General features: G+C 39.3%; 1 protein-coding gene across 3 annotated transcripts in view; it reads left to right on the top strand.

Moving 5' to 3' along the window:
• MAP3K4 (mitogen-activated protein kinase kinase kinase 4) overlaps nt 1-22,601 on the top strand; it is a 114,112-nt gene that overhangs the window by 46,272 nt on the left and 45,239 nt on the right. For all 3 annotated transcript variants that reach the window (XM_047101695.1, XM_047101696.1, XM_047101694.1), the window contains exon 3: nt 6,142-7,505. In XM_047101695.1, coding sequence (XP_046957651.1) covers nt 6,142-7,505 — 1,364 coding nt within the window. The remainder of the gene's footprint in view (nt 1-6,141; nt 7,506-22,601) is intronic.

The following is a 22,601-nucleotide window of genomic DNA, read 5'->3' as shown; positions in this document are numbered from 1 at the left end:
AGCCGAAATCAAGATTTGGACACTTAACCAACTGAGCCACCCAGGTGCCTCGGCAACTTTTTTTTTGAGGGACTATAATACTGCCATAAAATTGAACTGATAAAAGTCAAATTCAGTCTATAGAGTTGACCCTTGAACAATGCAGGGGAGGTGTTAGGGGGCCAACCCTGTGCACAAAAATTGGTGTATAACTTTTGAGTCCCCAACAACTTAACCTCATAGCCTACTGTTGACTGGAATCGACTCACGTGTATTTATGTATGTATTATGTACTATATTCTCGCAGTGCAGTAAGCTAGAGGAAAAAAATTAAGAAAACTTAAGGGAATTTACAGTATTTATCAAAAATTTACAGTATTTATCAAAAAAAATCTGTGTATAAGTGGACCTGCACAGTTCAAACCCTTCTTGTTTAGGGGGTCTGCTGTGTAGTCAGTCACGCGATTGTTCATTGTTAACTAGAGTGGATTTAAAAATCTGCATTTCAGGGGCGCCTGGGTGGCGCAGTCGGTTGAGCGTCCGACTTCAGCCAGGTCACGATCTCGCGGTCCGTGAGTTCGAGCCCCGCGTCAGGCTCTGGGCTGATGGCTCAGAGCCTGGAGCCTGTTTCCGATTCTGTGTCTCCCTCTCTCTCTGCCCCTCCCCCGTTCATGCTCTGTCTCTCTCTGTCCCAAAAATAAATAAACGTTGAAAAAAAAATTTTTTTTAAATAAAAAAAAAAATAATAAAAAAAATAAAAATCTGCATTTCAGCTCTTTAGTCTAAACTCAGCCTGATAGTCAAAGTTGTAATTTATATTTCCAGGCTACCCTTATACAGACTCACTGTTCAGCCAAGTTCTCTTCTTTTCTTCCTTTTTTTCATGATCTTCTCTGGCTTCAAAGATGCTCTTGACTTTCTTAATACCCTTGTTTGAGCTCCTTCCATTCTTTAAGGCCCCAGTCAAGCATGTGGTCTTACTTCAAGCCTTTATGGATCACCTGTTATAATCTGTTGTTTACAACCCTCAGTGTCTAACCTTTCGTTGGACGGTTAGTGCTGGTCCGTGAGCACCTGTGACAGGTGTAACGGTGGAGTGATGGCATGAACATTGGTCGGGATCCCCGTCCTGACATTTCCTGTCTGTCTCTGTGTTCCATGGTGGTCTTCCTCACAGTGTTGTTGTGAAGATGACAACAGTCTCTGTACAGCTTCTACCTTGAAAGGGAGGGGATTGAAGAAAGCAGTGTTTCCCTCTGATGTGTGCTGCCGTTCTAGCCAGGTTGAATCAGAGACACTGGGGGTGGGCCTAGGAATCTGCATTTTAGCAAGAATCCAAGTGATTCTTAGTGTTGACTGAAATTTTAGAACCTCGAATTCCATCTCTGAGCCCCTGCAGATTGCTGACATTGTGTGATCATCCAGGACGTCACTGCTCTAATGATCGTCTCCCACTTAAAGGTAAGGGGCAGCCATCTGTTTACGCTTACTCATCCGAGAGCTTGAGGAAGGCCATTGCTTTGCATTTGGACAGTGCACAGATGGGAGAGCCTAAGTATTACAGGGACTTGATAAAAAATACATTTTCTATATATTCTAATGAGCCAGTTCTAGATATGGATGGTGGGAGAATTCGGTTGAATGTCTCATTTCTGTTTAAACAAGCGAACCCTATTGCTTGTCATTGGTTGCTTTTGGTTTCATTATAATTTTTTTTTCTTTTCCTTTCATATTCTTCTCATTAGGCAGGAATTATTGGTGATTGGCCAAAGGAAAAAGTAACTATCTGGAAGATCACTTTAACTGCACTGACCAAATCACACCATTTAATTTATAGCTACTCAGGAGATTAGATGTTCCATTAGTCTTTTTTTTTTTTTTAATTTTTTTTTTTTCAACATTTATTTATTTTTGGGACAGAGAGAGACAGAGCATGAACGGGGGAGGGGCAGAGAGAGAGGGAGACACAGAATCGGAAGCAGGCTCCAGGCTCTGAGCCATCAGCCCAGAGCCCGACGCGGGGCTCGAACTCACGGACCGCGAGATCGTGACCTGAGCTGAAGTCGGACGCTTAACCGACTGCGCCACCCAGGCGCCCCTCCATTAGTCTTACTTAAGTTGTTATGAACTAGTTTTGTAATACTATAATTAGAATTTTTTCATGTAATACATTCTGTATACTTTTGATTTATTCTCCTTTTCAGAAACTATTTGTATTTGACTTTTTATTAATTGCAAAGGGATTTAGTATTAACAGAAAACTAGATAAAGAAAGAAACTTGTCTATTATCAATGGGCTTTTAAGTTATTATTAAAAGTTTTATACTCATGTCAGATTGGGTAAAGACAAAATATTAAATGCTTGGGAATATGAACTGTATCTAAACTTGCACAGTTTCTTCCCCCCCCCTTCCTCCACTCCTCCCCACTCAACACCTAGTATTTCTACATCTCCCTTAACTGATGGGTCCCTTATGGTTTCATAGAGGCCTACCGGGTCACTGATTGCTAGGAAATAGGCTTGTGTTTCCTCTGCCCATCACAAATACATTATTCTAAAAGTATAGCTACCGATAAAGTAGATTGATTTTTTTTTTCCCACAGTAGTTAAAGGCTATTTTAAGTTTAAATTAATCATTTTCAAATTAAGATGTATCAGGGGCGCCTGGGTGACTCAGTTCGTTGTGTCCGACTTCGGCTCAGGTCACGATGTTGTGGTTCTTGGGTTCGAGCCCCACATCAGGCTCTGTGCTGACAGCTCAGAACCTAGAGCCTGCTTTGGATTCTGTATCTCTCTCTCTCCCCCCCCCTTCCTTCTCTCTCTTTCTCTCTTTCTCTCTCTTTCTACCTCTCCCCTGCTCATGCTGTGTCTCTGTCTCTCAAAAATAAGTAAATGGTAAAAAAAACTTTAAATTAAGATGTATCAGTTTCCATTTGTGTATTTATTTTCAAAATCAACTTGGTTTTTTGTTTTCAAAAACAAACAAAAAAAAGCTTTTCTGTTCCATCTTGTGCCTTTCCCAATTTGCTTTTCTTTATCCACATTGTAGATCCAAATAATAAGCCATTGCTTTATGTAAACACAAAATTTAAAAAAAAATTGTGTAATAAACCATTTTGTATGCTGTGAGGTAAGCTTAACAAGATTTCTATATAATCTACAAAAATTAGCTTTTTATGCTACTAAAATTTGATTCTTTTATACAGAAACATGGGATTGTGCCATTTATTGGTCTTAAGTCCTCTTAATTATTGAAATAAAGATCAAGGCTGAGAAGTTTTACCTCTTAATGTGTTCATGCTATGAAGATTAGCTTCCTAGAAAATACAGCATAGATTTGGACATAATGTTTATAGTCCAGTCTTCTGGAGTTATGAAAAACCATTCCAGCCGCTCTCAGTTAACCCTTTGTTTTCCTTAGGATCTTTAAATCATGGATTAGAAGAACATTTATGAGTTATATAAGCCAAGTAATACTTTTTCACTCTTCACTATTACTTTCAAATTATAAACTATATGCAAACATTTTCTGGCCATTATCAGTTACCTTACTCTGCATCATTTTATGAAGTCTTGTTAGGATCCTAAACCCTAAGCTAAAAAAATTGGTTTTTGTTACTTAAGTATTCGATGTCTTTGACTCAAAACCATTTATTTGGATGCACGTACCAAAAAAACATTCTCTTCTAGACCTGCATTGCCTCTCTTCTGTACACGTTTCTTGGATGTTCTTATGTACTCTCCTAGTAGTAAATGACGTCTGTATATACTGATGACTTCCAAATCGGTATCTTTGGATTTCTTTCCTGAACTCAAGACCTGTATTACTCACCTACAGATATCTCCAACCAACATGGCTATCCAGTAGGCACCTCCAACTTAGTGTAGTAAAAAATTACTCAGTATCTTTTTCTCTAGTCTTAAACAGTGTGCTATGATGTTCATAGTAACATAGTATAAATTCATATCTTGAAAAATAAAAGTAGTGGAGTTAAATTTGGAAGCACTTGTTAGCTTTGCTTTCAAGTAACCATTGTTCTCCCGAGTAGAGATGGATGTATGCGTGTGCTATGTCGGTAAAGACATGGAAAACACAGTTAAAACATCACAGAGGAGAGAAAGCCCTGGACTGGGCAAATTTTTTATGAATGAGCATTGATAGGCCTTTGTAGCTAGAAACAAAATTATGAAGAAGTTTCTTCAATGGACTGCATCACAAGTTTTAAGACATTTAGAAGTAAAGTAGATTAAAACCAGAGTTAAAAGTTATATCGCTTAAAAAATAGTAGTAATTTAAAAAATAATAGTTTTTATATTAAAATATAGCAAAAATCCATATAGACAGATAAAATCTTTTTTGATGGACCATAAAGGAAATTAAATATAATGTAAATATTGCACTTAGGAATATTTGTTTTAAAATTCTTATTTTAAAACTATTCTCATTTAAATTGATTAGAAGGTAAATTGATTTTAAACTAATTTTCTTTAGTGAATTGATTTTGGGGTCTATTAGTTTGTAACCCATATAAATATGCCATATTTCACCCAGTCTAAAGACATACTATAATATGTGTTAAGGAAAAAAATGCTTACAATTGATGATGCAATGTGTTTTCATACTTAGAATTTTTATTTTCTATTTACTGAAAGAACCCTTTTATACTTCCTGATATTTAGACACAGGTTTTAAAAAAGCTATTTATTCTTTTTATGTATATGTTATATATACATATATACATGTTATATATGTTATTTATATATATATAAAAGAGAAAATGTAAGCGAAAGCTATTAGTTTGTTCCTAAAACTTATTCATATCATTATTAATTATGAAACATATTTTCATTTCAGAGATGTTAAAATAGAGAATGTGTATCGTAGATTCAATGAAACGACGTATATCCTGGGTGTGGAGGGGAGACTGGGCTGGAGATTTAGGTTTGGGCATTTCGATCTCTGAAGTGGCTGTGAAGGAGCTCTCCGAGGGAGGGAAAAGCAAGACAAGAGGCAGAAGAGTGGAACTCTGAGAAACGTTAGCATTTTCTGATGCAAGTTGCAAGGAGGGGGTTTGAAAAGGAGTGACTTGGGAAGTAGGAAAGAACCCAGAGACTGTTGTGTCTACAAAGCAACAGAGTGAAGGGATTTCGGCAAGGTAGCGGCAGAAATGCCAAACAGGACATTTCAAAGCTTGGGAATTAAATTAATGGAACTTTCTACAGTTGTTTGACAAAAAAGTGTGTGTTTACTTTCTTTGCATTAGTTTTGAATTACTTTATATGCCGGTACAGGTAAGTGATGCTGAATTAGTCTATATCTTTTCACTTTTGCTAATGCTAAATTCAAAATGTTGTCGTTCATTTGTTTGTGGGAAAGAAGAAACCAAGGAGGAGAATAACACTTTTGCCTATTGTTTGTCTTTCGTTTTTTATGAAAATAATCTGAAAGTGCCTAAAGATTCTTTGTTCAATCTACTTCATTTTACAAATGAGAAAAGTGACCTGGAAAACTTACGTGATTTGCTCTGAGTTAATACATTTAGTTTACGGCAAAGGGGAGAATTGGATGTGTTTTCTGTCTTGTTTTGTTTTTTAAGTTTATTTATTTTGATAGTGCGCACATGAGCGGGGGAGGGGCAGAGAGGAGAGACAGAATCCCAAGCAGGCTCCACGCCATCGGCCCAGAGCCCGATGTGGGACTTGAACCCACGAACTGTGAGATCATGACCTGAGCTGAGATCAAGAGTCAGAGGCTTAACCAGCTGCGCCACCCAGGCGGCCCTGGGTGTGTTTTCTAAACCATGTTTCTGTCAGATCTGCTGTGCTGTGTCTCTTGTAAGGTGAAGGCTTAACTTCTGACGATTTCTCTCCCTGTATAACTGCACTTTTGGCACAGAGGTACACAACTTGTTCTAGGCTACCACCGGAGACTCTTAGAGACTATAGCAAGTATAATAAAGCAGGGAAGATGGGTAAAATCTTTTTAGAGGTTTAGAAATGCATATATTCTGAATCTTTTAATTTTCAGCAAATGGCTATGATTTTGTCTCCAGTAACAGCCTGAAAAAGAAGTATATGTGAGTATCAGTTTTATTGAAGATGCCGAGAGTAGCTTCACGTTTTAGAGTAACATAATGTTCTGTTTGTTTGTTTTTAAATAGAAAAAATGAATGCACCAAACCAGCCTCCACACAAAGACACTGGAAAAACTGTGGAGAATGTGGAAGAATACAGCTATAAGCAGGAGAAAAAGATCCGAGCAGCTCTTAGGACAACAGAGCGCGACCATAAGAAAAATGTGCAGTGCTCGTTCGTGTTGGACTCGGTGGGTGGGTCTTTGCCCAAAAAATCAATTCCAGATGTGGATCTTAATAAGCCTTACCTCAGTCTTGGCTGCAGCAACGCTAAGCTTCCGGTATCCGTGCCCATGCCTATAGCCAGAACTGCACGCCAGACTTCTAGGACTGACTGTCCAGCAGATCGCTTGAAGTTTTTTGAGACTTTACGACTTCTGCTAAAGCTTACCTCAGTCTCAAAGAAGAAGGACAGGGAGCAAAGAGGACAGGAAAATACGTCTGCTCTCTGGTTTAACCGATCTAACGAGCTCATCTGGTTAGAGCTACAAGCCTGGCATGCAGGACGGACCATTAATGACCAGGACCTCTTTTTGTACACAGCCCGTCAAGCCATCCCAGATATTATCAACGAAATCCTTACTTTCAAAGTGAATTATGGGAGCTTTGCCTTTGTTCGAAATGGAGCTAGTTTTAATGGTACTTCAGTAGAAGGGCAGCGCAGAGCCCCTCATGCAACAAAGATTGTGGGTTACTCAACATATCATGAGCATCTCCAACGCCAGAGGGTGTCATTCGAGCAGGTGAAACGGATAATGGAGCTGCTGGAGTACATAGAAGCACTTTATCCATCGTTGCAGGCTCTTCAAAAGGACTACGAAAAGTATGCTGCGAAAGACTTCCAAGACAGGGTGCAGGCGCTCTGTTTGTGGTTAAACATCACAAAAGACCTAAATCAGAAGTTAAGGATTATGGGCACTGTTTTGGGCATCAAGAATTTATCAGACATTGGCTGGCCAGTGTTTGAAATCCCTTCTCCTCGATCATCCAAAGGCAATGAGCCGGAAGATGAGGGTGATGACACAGAAGGGGAGTTGAAAGGGCTGGAGAGTAGCGCGGACGAGAGCGAAGAAGAAGAGCTCTCTGGTCCAAGGGCCCCGGAACCCACACAGCCCGCTGACCGCCGTTTCAGCATCCACTCTCAGGACTGCGTGTCTAAGAAGCTTGAGCGGCTTGAGTCTGAGGATGATTCTGCTGGCTGGGGAGCCCCAGACGGCAGCACGGAAGCAGGCTTTAGTAGACACTGTCTGACTTCTATTTATAGGCCATTTGTAGACAAAGCGCTGAAGCAAATGGGGTTAAGAAAGTTAATTTTAAGACTTCACAAGCTGATGGACGGTTCCTTGCAAAGGGCACGTATAGCACTGGTAAAGAGTGACCATCTAGTGGAGGTAGGTTTCTGGTAGGCACTAGTCTGTTCTTGTCCTTAGTTCCATTGTTACAAGGTGTTGCGTTGATTGTTGGTACTTTCATAGGCTCGATATTTTAAGTGTAAGTGGTAGTTACTGTAACTTGCAGATTTAAACACTTCTCTCAAGTGCTGAAATAAATGGGGAAATGGATCTATGAAAACTGTATGAAATTCAGTGAATTAAGTAGAAGGTGGTGTGTGGAGGGGAAAAAAATCCAGCCATATAAATATAGGATGGAGAAGGACAGGCTAGGTATAAATAAAGAGGGAAGAAAGCCACAATCATGGGTGACCACAAGCTGAATATGAGTCAGTAAAAAAGTCAACATGATGCTGAAATATTTTTAAATGAATATGGCATCCAAGGTCATGGATATAGTTCTTTCTGTATTCCTCGCAAATAGCTTACTCCCTTTTGAGTAGTGTGTCCAGTTTGGCCGCTGTATTTTAATTTTTTTTTTGTTATTATGTTTCTTTATTTTTGAGAGGCAGAGACAGAGCGCGAGTGGGGGAGGGGCAGAGAGAGGGGGAGACAGAATGTGAAGCAGGCTCCGGGCTCTGAGCTGTCAGCACAGAGCCCGACGCGGGGCTCGAACTCACGAACTGTAACACCATGACCTGAGCCGAAGTCGGGTGCTCAACTGACTGAGCCACCCAGGCGCCCCATTGGCCACTGTATTTTATTTAAACAGATGTGAGTTGTGGAGAAATGTAAGAATGATCAAAGGAAAAAAGAGTTCACTTCTGTGTTTGGCAAAGCTAGTGATTAGCGCAGATGATGGAGGTTCAAGGGAAGTCTTCATTATTATCAAGTCTGCGGTTTGATATGTGAAGGTTTCTGGGAAAGGAATATGCCTCCTAGAAAAAGCGGTTGGAAAACAGTACAAATTTCATTTTGATAGCTTGAGGTCTCAAATTCTTCACTGTTAAGGGTGTTAAGGCTAGAAAGTAGCACGTTGTTGGATACTGTTCTTTAGAGCAAAAGAGTAATTTTTCTCTGTGGCGAGTTTGCATGTTCATTTGGCTAAAAGCAGAAACACTCAGATCTTTGAGATCCCTTACACCTGTGTTAGGTTGCGATTCTAAATTTTAGTAGCTATGTACATATGTATGTATGCACCTTTTATTTTTATTCTTAAAATTTTTTTTAACTTTTTGTTTTATTTGCTTTTGAGAGAGAGAGAGAGAGAGAGAGAGAGAGAGAGAGAGACAGAGTGTGAGCAGGGGAAGGGCAGAGAGAGAGGGAGACCCAGAATCCAAAGCAGGCTCCAGGCTCTGAGCTGTCAGCACAGAGCCCGACGTAGGGCTCAAACCCACAAACCGCGAGATCAAGACCTGAGCTGAAGTCGGACGCTAAACTGACTTAGCCACCCAGGCCACCCCTATTTTTATTTTTTAAACTTCAGTTTACACAGTCTGGCTTGCTTTGGAGTGAGAGGTGATAAAACAGCATTTTTTTAATAATCGGAAACAGTGGACGAGAGCCTCAGTTTGTAAGATTTTTATTGTTCGTGAACTAGATCGTGAACTTCTAGGAGAAGGGGTAAGACATTAACATAATACAGCAAGATGTTTGCAAAAGGAATCAGTACTTTGTAGCTATAAGAAGTTAGTTTACTTTGATTATTGTTTTAATTAGATGTCTTAAAAGTGCATTTGTTATGAGATTTTCTTTGGACAGTATTTTAACTCTGATTTTTTTATGTACATCTTTTAATTAGGGCAAATGACTTTTTTCCCTTTGAGCTCCTGAATCACTGTTTTGTATGATTTCAATATAGTGCAGGTTTCAAAATCAGTAGAACCAAACTAAATACGGAATAAGGATTTGCCAGATACTTCAGATGGTGAATGGCTGACTTTGGTCTAGGTTTTTGGCTGGAGTGGGTCAGTTCCAGTGAGGACACATGTGGGCAAGACAGGGTCGATGATTAACTTTTATTGTGAAGCACTATTTTTGAAGTGATATGAACGGAGCGGCTCTGGCAGCATTACCTCACCTCTAATTCAGTGGATCTCACAGGAGAGGGGGGCTCATGGTAAGGGCCCCGGGACGCATGTGGGGGCTTCATACGACTGCTTTAAACTCCCCCCTCCCCCCAGATTGTCTCCCTCTCCCTTGGGGATCCTCCGTGGCAGTGAACTGTCGATGCTAACAGTAGAGCTTTGCGTCCCTTAGATGTGTTGGAACAAGAAAGAGGCTGAGAATGGGTGATGAGTGCACTACATTTTGTATTAGAACTCAAGCTGAGTACAGATGGGTTCCCATCATAGTTGCCTTCCTTCGGTTTGACCAGTTGAGATGTAACTGAGAAGGTTATCCTTGTTAGGGAAAAGAGGAGACGTACAGATTCAGAGCTCATAAAGCGTGGGAGTTAAAGGCTGCTTATTAGAATTTTTTGGATAGTGTTTGCTTTTCACAACAAAAATGGAGTACAGAAGCCCCTGTTGTTTCAGGTTTTGTGTCATAAAATGTGTTTGTCAAAGAACGAAAGAGTAACCGAGAGCTGAAGTAGAAATTCTTCTGTATTAGAGATCAGTCCAAACTAATAAAAGATGAGGCCCCAGAATTATAATTAACTCCGTGGGAAAGGAAGACTTCTTTTTATTTCCATTTGAGGAACATCATTTCTGTAAGGGGAGGTGTGTATGTATACGCATGACTATATATAGACTTACCTTCTTGGTTCGTTTTAGACTTTGACTAAGTATTTTGGAGGAAGAGCTGCAGTTTTGAAATCAAGTGACTGGATTCCATTCCTCGGTGTGGGTCTTTCTCACCACATGACTTTGTAAATAACTTAATCTTTCGGACCCTTAGCCTTTGCGTCTGTAAAATGGCTATAATATTACTTCACTACCTACCTCACAGGGTTGTTGTGAGGCTTAAAAAGGTATTTGTATACATAGTAAAATGCTATAGAAGCCAAATATGAACTATTAATTTTTATAAGTTTTGTTAAATTTTTTTTTCTCTTTAGAAGCTAACTGTAAGTCAATATGGGCTAGACTGTTCTATATTTTTATTTTTAAAGTGTATTTAACCTTTTTATCTCTGCAATCTCTGCCAAATACTCAGACATTTTAAAGGTACATTTTAAGCAGTGTATAGCCTTTAGGTTTAAAGACGATTTTATTTTCATTCTTGATTGTTAGAAACATCTTGACCATCTGGTGCCACACATTGTACCCAACACATATCTTCTACTTTGCACTGTATTTATGGCTTATGTGATAATAGTAATGAATATAGTCGAAGGATTTTGTAGAAAGGAGGAAATATACTCATGATATTTTATTTTTCTTGACTATGTCTTTGTATTTTTATTCTTCATGATTAAGTTACTTATAATTAGTGTTTATGAATAACGTGATCTTATGTTTAATTTCCTTTGGCTTATCAACATGCTTTATGAAGCAGTTTTTCTCTAAAATTTTATTATTATATTTCAAAATCTTTAAATTTAAAGACTTGTAATCTTCAGTTGATTCTAGACTTCTGGAAAACTCGTAAAGATAGTACAGAGTTTTCATTTATGTTCTTTATCCTGCTTCCTCTGATGCTGACATCTTACTTAACTCTGCTATATTTGTCGAAATTAATTCATTAACTTTGGTATAAAATACTGTTAACTAACTGCAGACATTATTTGGGTTTCTATTTTTCTACTAATGGCCCCTTTCCGTTCCAGGATCCAGTCAAGGACACCACATTGCATTTAGTCGCATCTTCTTAGTCTCCTGTGATCTGTGGTAGTTGCTCAGTCTTCCCTTGTTTCTCATGATCTGGGTGGCTTGTAGCATGTCCCTGAATTTGGGTTTGTCTGATGTTTTCTCAAGAGTAGACTGGGTTCTTAGGCTTGGGCATGAATGCCACTCTCATGGCATCATAATATCATTGGTCATGTTAACCTGGATCACCCCGTGAAGGTGTCTGACAGGTTCCTCCACAAGTTAGCAGTTTTCCCTTTCCATGCTGTATTCTTTGAAGTGAATCACTAAACGGAACCCGCATTTAAGGGGAGGGGAATTCCTGTAGGAATCTCCACCTCCAGGAGGAGGGAATATCTACATGTATTATTTGGAGTTCTTCTGTTTGAAAGATTTACCTCTTCTCTCCCATTTATTTATGTCTCTGTGTGGAGTCATAAATTTTTATTTTTTTTCTTGGGTTGTAATCTAATAATATTGTTCTTTATTTCGTTGCTCAGATTGTTGCTGCTTTAGCCATCGGAACTCTTTCAATTGGCTTCTGGGTCCTTTTGACATGCCTGCATCTTTTTTTGTATGGTTTTGCTTTTTGAGCAGTTTCTTATTTTAAAGCATCATCCTTTATTTTTCCTGTTGCGGTCCTGAAGTCAGCCGTTTCCCCGAGGAGCTCTGGTTCCTTTTATTGGAGTATGGTGTTTAGAAATGAAGATCTAGGCCCTGGATGTTACTGTCAGGTGTCATTCTTCCATGCCCTTCAGTGATAGAGTTAGAAAATATAGGTATGTCTTTCAGCCCACGTGTATGCACAGATCTGCAATTCCTTCTCTATCGATTGATCGATCGATCAGTCTATCTGCTTACCTACCTGTCTGTCTGTCTGTCCGTTAAAAATAAACATGAGTTCCGGTTGATGTCTGTGGTCTAAGCCAGCACCACAAGTTTCATCCAGCCTCCCTCCTCTGCTCACTGGCAGTGGGAAGCCTGGCTCCCGTGACTGCAGGTCATTGGCCTATTCGTGCGGCTGGAGCGCACATGTAACGTGGTTTCGGAAGCACTGACCGGGACCCCTGTGAGGAATAAATTGGCCAGCTAGAGTACAGCATTTAGGTACAGTTTGTTTTGTCTTTAGTCTCAGAGTGTCACAACAGAATTTACCAGTTAGTTAGTTAGGTTACCAGTTTCCTCCAGCTTCTTCAGTGAGGTTATAGCATACGTTTGCAACATAGCTAGATTTATTTGTTTGTCTGTTTATTTTTGAGAGAAAGAGACAGAGCATGAGTGGGAGAGGGGCAGAGAGAGAGGGAGACACAGAATTGGAAGCAGGCTCCAGGCTCTGAGTCCGATGTGGGGCTTGAACTCACAGATCATGAGATCATGACCTGAGTGGAAGCCGGTCGCTTAACCAACTGAGCCACCCAGGCGCCCCAAGCTAGATTCACTTAATCTCAGTCTGCCTTCTGTCTTGGGATTCCCCAGTGTCCTAGTTGATTTTTTCAAGTTTACCTACCATAAAGTTTACTTTTTGTGTTGTATAGATCTGTGAGTTTTGTGCATTTTTTAAAATGTCAAATGCCCATAAAATATTGGAGCCATAGATTGTGATATGGTTATTCTCTGTTCCTTCCTTTTTGTTTTACCATCTGAAATTTATACCTTTTCAGAAGAAGAGAAAGATAAAATGAAAATTTTTACTTTAGTGTATAAAAAAATTTAGTTGCCTGACTCATTGCATGTTACCATGCATATTACCTCAAATCCTAAGGAGCAGTTTTGGTTACTTTATAAATTAACTCTCTTTTGAGTTGGAAATGATGATGTATTTATCGTAAGTTTAATGGCCAAACAAATATTGTTTGCCTTATGATCCAAGAATATATATAATTATGCTAACTTTTCCTATAAGCACAAGCAGCCCTGGAGAGGTTGCCTTTTGTATTCAGAGCGAACAAAGCCTGTAGAAGCTGGGACATGTAGCAACAACAGCTACTCGTTTTCAAGTCTTGCCTTGTGCCAGGCACAACAACCCAAGGAAGGGGTGCTGTTCATTCCATATTTCACAAATAAGGGGTGTAGGTAACTTGCTCCAAATCACAGGAGCTGTTGATTGTTGGAGGGCTTTACACCCAGGACTCTTGGATCCCGGACTTTAAACTGTGCCCGTGGTGTCCAGACCTGGCTGCACATCACTGTTACACAGGGAGCTTTTGAAAATACACGTACTCGTGCCCTTTTGGGTTATAGGGCAAACCAGAATCTCTTGGGGTAGGACATGAGCATCGACATCTTTACCCTCCAACGTGCTTCACAAGGCGCGGGACCAGCACAGTGCGCTTCGGACTAAGCCCGTGGGAGACACTAAGTAGGCTACGGTATTCCCCTACCCCCGCCTTCCAGATCGGTGTTCATTAATACAGTTATTGTAGTTAATTTTTCATTTGCTTCAGTCATCACCTGTCTGATTGCATTAGTAAAGTTACACGAACTTTTTTTTATTACTTATTTTTTATTTTTTTATTTTTTGATGTGTATTTATTTTTGAGAGAGAGAGAGACAGAGTGTGAGCAGGGGAGGGGCAGAGAGAGAGGGAGACACAGAATCCGAAGCGGACTCCAGGCTCCGAGCCGTCAGCACAGAGCCCGACGCGGGGCTGGAACCCACGGACCGTGAGTTCGAGACTTGAGCCGAAGATGCTCCACCGACAGAGCCACCCAGGCACCCCCTTTGTTAAAAAATTTTTTTAATGGCGAACTTTTTAATTGAGTAAGTGGCAAGCCAATGAACACATACTGCTCACTTGCCTATAAGTTTTCTGTTTTCTTAAAAGAAGCATACTCACTTGAGGGAAGATAGAAATTTGTTCTGCGTTATTTTTGACTGCGGTGAGCCAACTGAATGAAACCGGATGTAAGATGAAAAAGATCAAAGGAGAGAACTCATCAGCTTGCAGTGGAGAACTGGATCCCGTGATGACAACGCAGCAGCAGCAGCAGCAAGGCTAGTAGCTGCCATTAACTGAGTACTTGCTATATATGGAGGCGGGTTGGCCAAGTAACTTGGTCGTCACCCAGTATGGCAGAGCCAGGGCGCGAACCCAGCACTGGCTGTAAAGCTGTGCTCCTGATCCTTACACTATCCTGCCTCCTGAATTTATATTTTGTCCCGCCTTGCGCCTTGAGTATTTTTTGACTTAGTGGCTAGCATTTAAAAAAATTACAAGATGTTACATGAATATCTGGATTTTTTTTGTTTTCCTTAAAGTCCTGGGAGGAGGTCTGTCGCCACTGGGCCTGCATTCCCACGTGGTAGCATCTGGCGGGTTCCAGCTGACCACAGTGCCCATCATTTCTTGTTCTCTTACCGTCACCTTTACCTCGCTCACCCATTGACATCACCCACCTGGCCCTGTGGGCATGTCAGTTTGTGACATGGCCCCTGGTGTAGAATCGTAGAAACTAACTTTTGAAGGCTAACACAAAGACTACAGTCGATCCTTGAGCAACATGGGGGTTAGGGGTGCTGACCCCTTGCACAGTCAAAAATGCGTGTATAACTTTTGACTCCCCAGAACTTAACTACTAATAGCCTGTAGTTGACCAGAAGCCTTACTGATAACCTAAACAATTAACATGTATTTTGTATGTTAGATGTATTATGTACTGTATTCTCACAATGAAAAGAAAATGTTACTAAGAAGATCATAAGGAAAAGAAGATACATTTACAGTCCTGTACTGTATTTTTCAAAAATACTCTGCGTGTAAGTGAACGCATGCAGTTCAGACTCTGCTGTTCAAGGGTCCGCTGTATTTTGATCTGCTCCTTCGTTTTATAAGACGATGTGCCTTCTTTTGTTTTACTTCTGTATTGAGTGTATATACAAAGAGATGAAGTTGCTGCTTATCCTGCTCAGAGTACTAAATCCTTTGGTTTGGATCTTGTAGACTTTTTTTTGTGCTTATATAAATGTATGTCTTTGTTGTGTGATACAGGTAATTTTTAACAGGTTTTTATTTAAATCGCAGTTAGTTAACATATGGCCTGATACGAGTTCCAGGTGTACAATGTAGTGACTCAGCTCTTCCATAAACACCCCGTGCTCATCACAAGTGCGCTCCTTTTTTTTTTTTTTTTTTTTTAATGATAATGCTGTATTTATTCTGTGACTGATGGGTTGTCCCCCCTGCCCCCATGTTGGTATAATTAGCTGTGCTTCAGTTCCATTTAACAACTACATGGTATTCCATCATATGAATGTACCATAGCCTGTTTAACCATTTTAATCTCTTGTTTAAATCCCACCCTCTGCCTCTGGCGCCCATCCACCTGTTCCCTGTGTCTCCCAGGACAGTTTTGTTTTGCTTTGTTTTTAGATTCCACATATGAGTGAGATCATACGGTGTTGGTCTTTGTGTGACTTACTTCACTCAGGAAAATGTCTTCAGGGTTCACCCTTGTTGTCACAAATGGCAGGATTTCCTTCTTTTTTTGTGACTGAATGATATTCCATTTTGCATATATATAAAATCTCACACTTCCTTTATCCATTCACCCACTCATGGACACTTAGGTTGTTTCCATATCTTGGCTATTGTACATAGTGCTGCAGTGAACACACTGGGGGCAGATTCCTCTTCGTGTTAGTGTTTTCATTCTCTTTGGATAAATACACAGAAGTGAAATTTGCAGATCAGATGGTGGTAGGTCTATTTTTAATTTTTTGAGGAACATCCGTATACTGTTTTCCATGGTGGCTGCATCAATTTACATCCCCGCCGACAGTGCACAAGCCTTCCCTTTCCTCCACATCCTCGCCAACACTTGTTACTTCTTATCCTTTTGGTAATAGCCATTCAATAAGTGTGAGGTGATATCTTATTGTGGTTTTGTTTTGCATTTCCCTGATGATTATAACCACGTCACTCTTAAGGGACACTTAACTTTTAATAGTGCAGCCAAGAGTATTGTGTACATTCCCCTTTATAAACTTACTTCATTGTTCTTGTAAGAATGATTAATTGAAATGGAATTGTGAGCTCACTGTGCATGCACATTTAAATCTTTGATAGACAGACACTGCCAACTTGCCCTTCAAAATGGCTTCATTCATGTTTACTTTACCTGACAGTGGAGGAGAAATCCCATTAGTCCTCAGTTTTGCAACCATGATCAGTAAAAACTGTAATTTCCTTTTAGTCTTTCATTCTCCTCACTTTTAGTGACATTGGGCCCGTTGTCAAGTTTATAGGCCGCATATATGTCTTCTTTGAATTTTCTTTTTCCTCATTGTATTCATTTTCTATTTTTATTATTATAATCTTGATCTGTTGGAGTTATTTATATTTTATGGATATTATTCATTTTTTATTATGGCTATACATCTTTTTTTCAAACTGTCTTTTAACTTGTTTATGATGTTTTTCCCTACACAGAAACTTAAAATTTTTATTATAGCCTTCATCACCTTATTTTGTGTGTAGTCCAAGTTTATAAAACATTCTGTATTTTTTCCTAATTGTTTTTACATAGTTCAGGAAAATTTTGTTAAGAAAAATACTAAACCCATGTAAAACTAGACTGAATAATACCATGAATACCTTTGAATCTGTATCCCAGCACAGTGGTTATTAACTCCTGGCCAGTACCTACTGCCACTCCACACTTCCTCCATCATTTTGAAGAAAAGCTCAGGGATCATCATATTTTATACATTTCTCTGAAGGAAGAGGGCCTGTTCTAGAAATGTACCGCAGTCCCATTGTCACACCTAAAAGGTAGCATTAACTCCTGTGATCATCAAAGATCAAGTTAATGTTCATATTTTGATTGTGTCATAGTTATCTTGGTTTTCTTTGAAAAACATTTAACAATTTAAATCATCAGTTTTCGAATATCCATCACACAAGGTAACAGTTCATTATATTTCTTAAGTGTAAGTCCCCCTCCCTTTGTTTTGCCATATGTTTATTGAACAACCTGGGCCTTTTACCCTGTGGAGTCTCCCACAGTCTGAATTTTGGTAAATGGACCTACAGGTGTCCTATTATGTGTTCCTTTTTCTCTTTGTTCTGTGTAAAGTGACTGTAAGGTCTAGTGGCTTGATCAGATTCAGGATTTCTTGATTGATTGGTTGATTAATGGCATTGATACTACTTCCTCGGGACACATAGAATGTATGACTGTCTCTCTGAGACGTTCCCATCCTTAGGGAACAGCCCTTTGGGGATATGCCCTCAAATTACCGTGTTTCAAAGATGCTTGAATAATTCTTCATGGTTATGCCACCAACTGGACATGTATTTAGATTCTCTTCTTTTTTTGGCTATCTATTTAAAATAACAGCTGTATTGAGACAGAGTTCACATACCATGATATTCACCATTTTGAAGTGTTGAGTTCAGGGGTTTTCAGTGTATTCAGGGCCGTGTAATCATCAGTGCCACGTAACCTGGGAACATCTTCAGCATCCCCGCGCGAGGCCCGCGACCAGTTAGCTGCCACCTCCAGTCTTTCCACCCGCCACCTGCAGCCCTGAGCAACCCCTTACCTGTTTTCTGTCTCTTTGTATTTGCCTATTCTGGCCATTTCCTGTAAATGGAATCCTCTAGTGGTCTCTCAGGATTGGCTTTTTTCACGCCACCCACGTTGTGGTTGTATCAATGCGCCATTCGTCTGTGTGGCTGAATAATACCCACCCAAATGTGGGTGTCCCACATTTTCTTCACCCACTCAGAGATCTCTTATGTGTATTTTTTATTTTTAGGTTTTGCTTTTTAACCTTAATTTTGCAAGAGTTATGAGAAATGCTTTAAGAGAAAAATCTATGGAATAATATATTTTCAAGGAAATCTGATTTCTCTGATAAAGGTATTACGCTTTAAGATTATGTTTTATTCTTCCATTTTCTAATATAAGCTGTGTATGCAGTTTTCTTTATTTACTTTTAATATATGGCAAGTGTATTTTTACCCCTTAAGGTTATACTTACATTAATATCTTTGTATAATATACTTACTGCTCTCTCTCGCCCCAACATTTTTTTTAATGTTTATTTATTTTAGAGAGAGACAGAGGGTGAGTGGGCGAGGGGCAGAGAGAGAGAGGGAGACACAATCTGAAGCAGGCTCCAGGCTCCGTGCTGTCAGCACAGAGCCCGACACAGAACTTGAACTCATGAACCGGGAGATCATGACTTGAGCTGAAGTCGGACACTTAACCTGAGCCACCTAGGTGCCCCAGCCCAACATTTTTTTTGTTGTTATTTGTGGGTTCTCAACTATGAGGATATTGGAATTAACCTTTTTTTTTAAACCCAGGTTTTCATTTGAAGTAATTTTTCTTTTATGTCCAGTGAAATGCTAAGAAATTGCATATGCCCGCCCCCCACCCCGGCCCCCCAGATTGTGATCCTTGCGGTGTTTCAACAGTATAGCTGTTACTGACCACACTTTCTCCCTTACATTATCCCCTCCTTTCAGCTCTAGGGGAGTATGTGTGTGAGTTTCGATAGACAGACATAGAGAAGTAGACAGACAGAGATTGAGATATAGATAGAAAGTTTTTGGCTTTTTTTTTAATTTTTGAGACTCATGTTTTGATTTTTGTTAATGGTCTTCTGAGTCATTTTGTTCCGTAGTAGTCCTCAGTAAGGGTTCACAAAAACAGCGTTTTCTGTGTTCTTGAATTTTCCAAACAGTTTGTGGCATTTACTCTTGCAAGTCTGTTTGGCTATAAAATCTTTGGCCTATATTTTCTTTCCTTGAAGAAGTTTGATATATATGATGCTTTTGTCTTTTGGCCTGCAGCATGGAGGTTGGGAAGTCTGATGACAATACATTTTTGTTTCTACTTGTAAGACCTTTGTTCACCTGTATTATTTATTTATTTATAACCTGGAGGCCCAAAGGATCGTTGTGTTGTTGTTGTTGTTGTTGTTTTCTTTTTCTTCAAACTTCAACTGGTTTACTTGGTGTTGGTTTTTCCACATTGGTATTTTTGAATATATGGTGCCATTTTAATATATTATTTCAGGTTTTGTTTGGTTTTTATCTTTTTTTTTTTAATTTCAAGTGAATTTCTTATTGTTTTAACTTTTTTCTGTTTCATTGATTTGGTTTTCTTCTCTGGGAACCACCGCTGTATATGTTTTCGACCTACTTTCCCTCTCTTCTCTGTCCCTTTATTTCAAATCTTCTTTTCTCTTTCCTTTTCTTTCCTTTCCTTTCCTTTCCTTTCCTTTCCTTTCCTTTCCTTTCCTTTCCTTTTCTTTTCTTTCCTTTCTGATATATAACATTTTCTTCATTTTTACCTCCTGTTTCTGTGAAGCCATGATCTGTTCTGTTTGTGTTCATGTTCCTGCTAGTTTGTTTTCTGTTTTTGAAATGATGAAAAGTTATCTTCTGAGTACTATCACTTTGAGTCCTTCTAATTTTAATTTATGTTGTTCTTTTATATCTTCTGTGGTTTTCTTAATTTCTTTCAGCGTTTTTTTTTTTTTTTTTGAAAATTGGGCCACAGCTCTGTTTAGTGGGCGTGTCTTTCTGGCCGGTTTTCTTTGTCCGTAAAGTGGTTCAGCTCTTTCTTTCTCTGCTTAATAACCTTGTATGGGTTCCAGCCCTAGTGGGTTCTAGTGCTGTCCTTTCCTCTTGCTCTTTTTTAAACATTTGTTTTCATGGACTTTAAGGAAAGAGAGAGTTCAGAACGTGTTTAGGTTTATAGCTTTGAGCTTCTCCTTCTGAACTGCAAAAAAATAGTCTCTCTTTTTGAGATCTTCTGGCTGTGTTCCCCTCCCACTGCTGGACCCTCTCGCTGCTTTACGTCTGCTGTAGTTTGCAGGTCAGTTGGATTTTACTTTAGCAGGTTTGTCCTGGAAGAAGATTTTAGCGGATAGTTTTATTTAAGAGTCTGGGGAGCCTAAACCGCTTCGGCCCTTCAGACCTATTACAACGCTTTCACCTCACTTGTGAATCTGGGCCCAAATTGCTTTCTTCTCACTGAAGTCCTCAATGGAAGCAGTGAGCTTTCTATCGAATGGTCCTTGGTGACTGTGGAATTTGCCTCTTTAGGCCCATCAGACACCCTGGTAATCCCCTGGGTTTCCCCTGCACAAGTGCTGATCCTGCAGGGTCCGGAACAGGTCATTTCTCCCCATCTCTTCTACTTTGGACTTCATGGCAATACCTCATCACCAAGTTGTATTGGACGTGTGTCTTGTTGTCCTAGTTTTGTCTGTTCTTATGGGGGAACTAAGGGAAATCAAAATTCTGCTGCCACCACTGTCTTTCCAGAATTCCTGTTATTATGTTGACTGCCTAACTGGTCAACAGTTAGAAATAACTGGTCATTTCGACTGCCTAAAATGACAAGTTCATATGGTTTAACCTAATGTATAGCTCTGTGTTTAGGTTTTAGTACGTTTGGAGTCTTTCCAAATATGTATGTTCAAAACATATTTTTATACTTACACTAATACATACTTTGGTTTCTCATATCAGGCAAGAATTTCTAAACAGCCACATAATTAAAAAAATGGTTAATTGTGACAGCATGAGGTCTAGTAATAGAGGGAGGTAAGGAGATAATTTTTCAATTTTCTAGAACATTAGATTATCCATTGTCCAACTGTTTCAGCTGCTGCCTTTTTTATGTATTAAATTATGGATAATTAGATATGTTTCTCTGCTGATCTGTTTACAGTACTTTTCTATTTTACATAAAGTAGTTTCATTAGTAAGGTCTGCCATTGTGTGGGGCAATTCTTCCCATTAATTCTTTAAAAAACATTTTTTTTATTATTTTTTTTTAACGTTTATTCATTAATGAGAGATAGAGACATAGCATGAGCAGGGGAAGGGCAGAGAGAGGGGGAGACACAGAATCCGAAGCAGGCTCTGGGACCTGAGCTGTCAGCACAAAGCCCGACGTGGGGCTCGAACTCACAAAGCGTGAGATCATGACCTGAGCTGAAGTCAGATGCTTAACCAACTGAGCCACCCAGGTGCCCCGTTCCCATTAATTCTTTAAAAAAAATTTCTGGGCTGCTTTTATTTTTGTACATTACTTTCTTCCACATGAGTTTTATTGAATGAGTTTATTAATCCACACAAAAGGTCAGTGAGATTATGATTTGTAATTACATTGCATTTTTATTGATGTCTGTGTACGATGGAGTCAGCCCAGTTTGCCTGAATTGATCACAGATTTTATACCATATTTAACCCTGTATTTCTCACTGGAGGTAATAATAAATGAAGGAAATAATAACAAATAGTGCCATTCTTGCACTTTATTGCCCCTTTCCAGGTTTTTTTTTCTCATATATATTTTTTTTTAAATTCAAATACTCCTTTCTAGAACTTGCATTATAACTCTTTAACCGAGTTATCATCCTGGAGTTGTATCTGCCTGTGTAGATTCTGCTAATTTCATGGCTTCTCACTTCCTTGGGTATTTTGTCTTACGATCTTTATTTGGATTTAATTTTTATTTGATTAGACCTTACTATACTTCCTCAGGGTTTTTTTTAGTGAAGATAAAGGAATTGTACTTAGAGTTCTTCCTTATCTAAATAGGTTTCTTCCTTCTTCACGTTAGTGGTATCTTGACTGTGCAAACAGCCCTCTCCATCTCCTGTTCTTTCTGCACTCATGTGATTCTTACGTTAAGCTCCTAGATCTGACTCCCGTGTCTCTATTTTTCACCCAAAATTTGTTTCTTTTTCTTTTGCTCTTTGTTACAGCGATAATTTCTGTAGTTACTGCCTAAGTTATTAATTTTTATCACATTCATTCTGTTCTTACTGCCTTTATTGAATTTATTATAGAAGTCTTGGTTTGTTAAATTGTTTTTCCAGAGGACTGCAATGAGATCTTGCAGTAGAGTATTTTATGGTTCTCTCTGTTTCCTACATGAAATCAGTGTCAGCTGTTCTGATTCTTCACCTTGGTTTCCTTAAAGTTGCCACTTCCTCTTCAGTGCTCAGTAGTTTTTTAACGCCTGCTCCTCCTTGGACAGGGATTGACCCGCCACGCACCACCAGGAGGAACACGTTTTCCCAGCAGCTGTGTGGGTCTGGCCATTGAGTCTCCCAGGCGGTGTTCTCTTGCACTGTGGACAAGTAGGGATTGTTCTCTTTCCCAGCGAGCTTGCAGCATGTGGGTAAACGGACTGGGACGCTAGGGAATGCCAAAAGAATTCTTTAGAATTTTATCATAGAGAGCTTACGGAATTTCATAGAGCTTTACATCAGCCTTTGATCTGGTACCACTCTCTGCACCGGAGAAAAACAAGCATTTATATTGCCTAAAGCTTTTTTTTTTTTTTTTTTTTTTTTTTTTTAATTTTTTTTTCAACGTTTTTATTTTTATTTT

This window comes from Lynx rufus, unplaced genomic scaffold, assembly GCF_022079265.1.
Source record: "Lynx rufus isolate CCGP_SWC_20201006 ecotype Redwood Valley unplaced genomic scaffold, mLynRuf1.p SCAF_6, whole genome shotgun sequence".
In the NCBI taxonomy this organism is placed as follows: Eukaryota; Metazoa; Chordata; class Mammalia; order Carnivora; family Felidae; genus Lynx; species Lynx rufus.
Note: the sequence above shows the minus strand (reverse complement) of the source record. Positions and strands in the feature narration are given on the sequence as shown.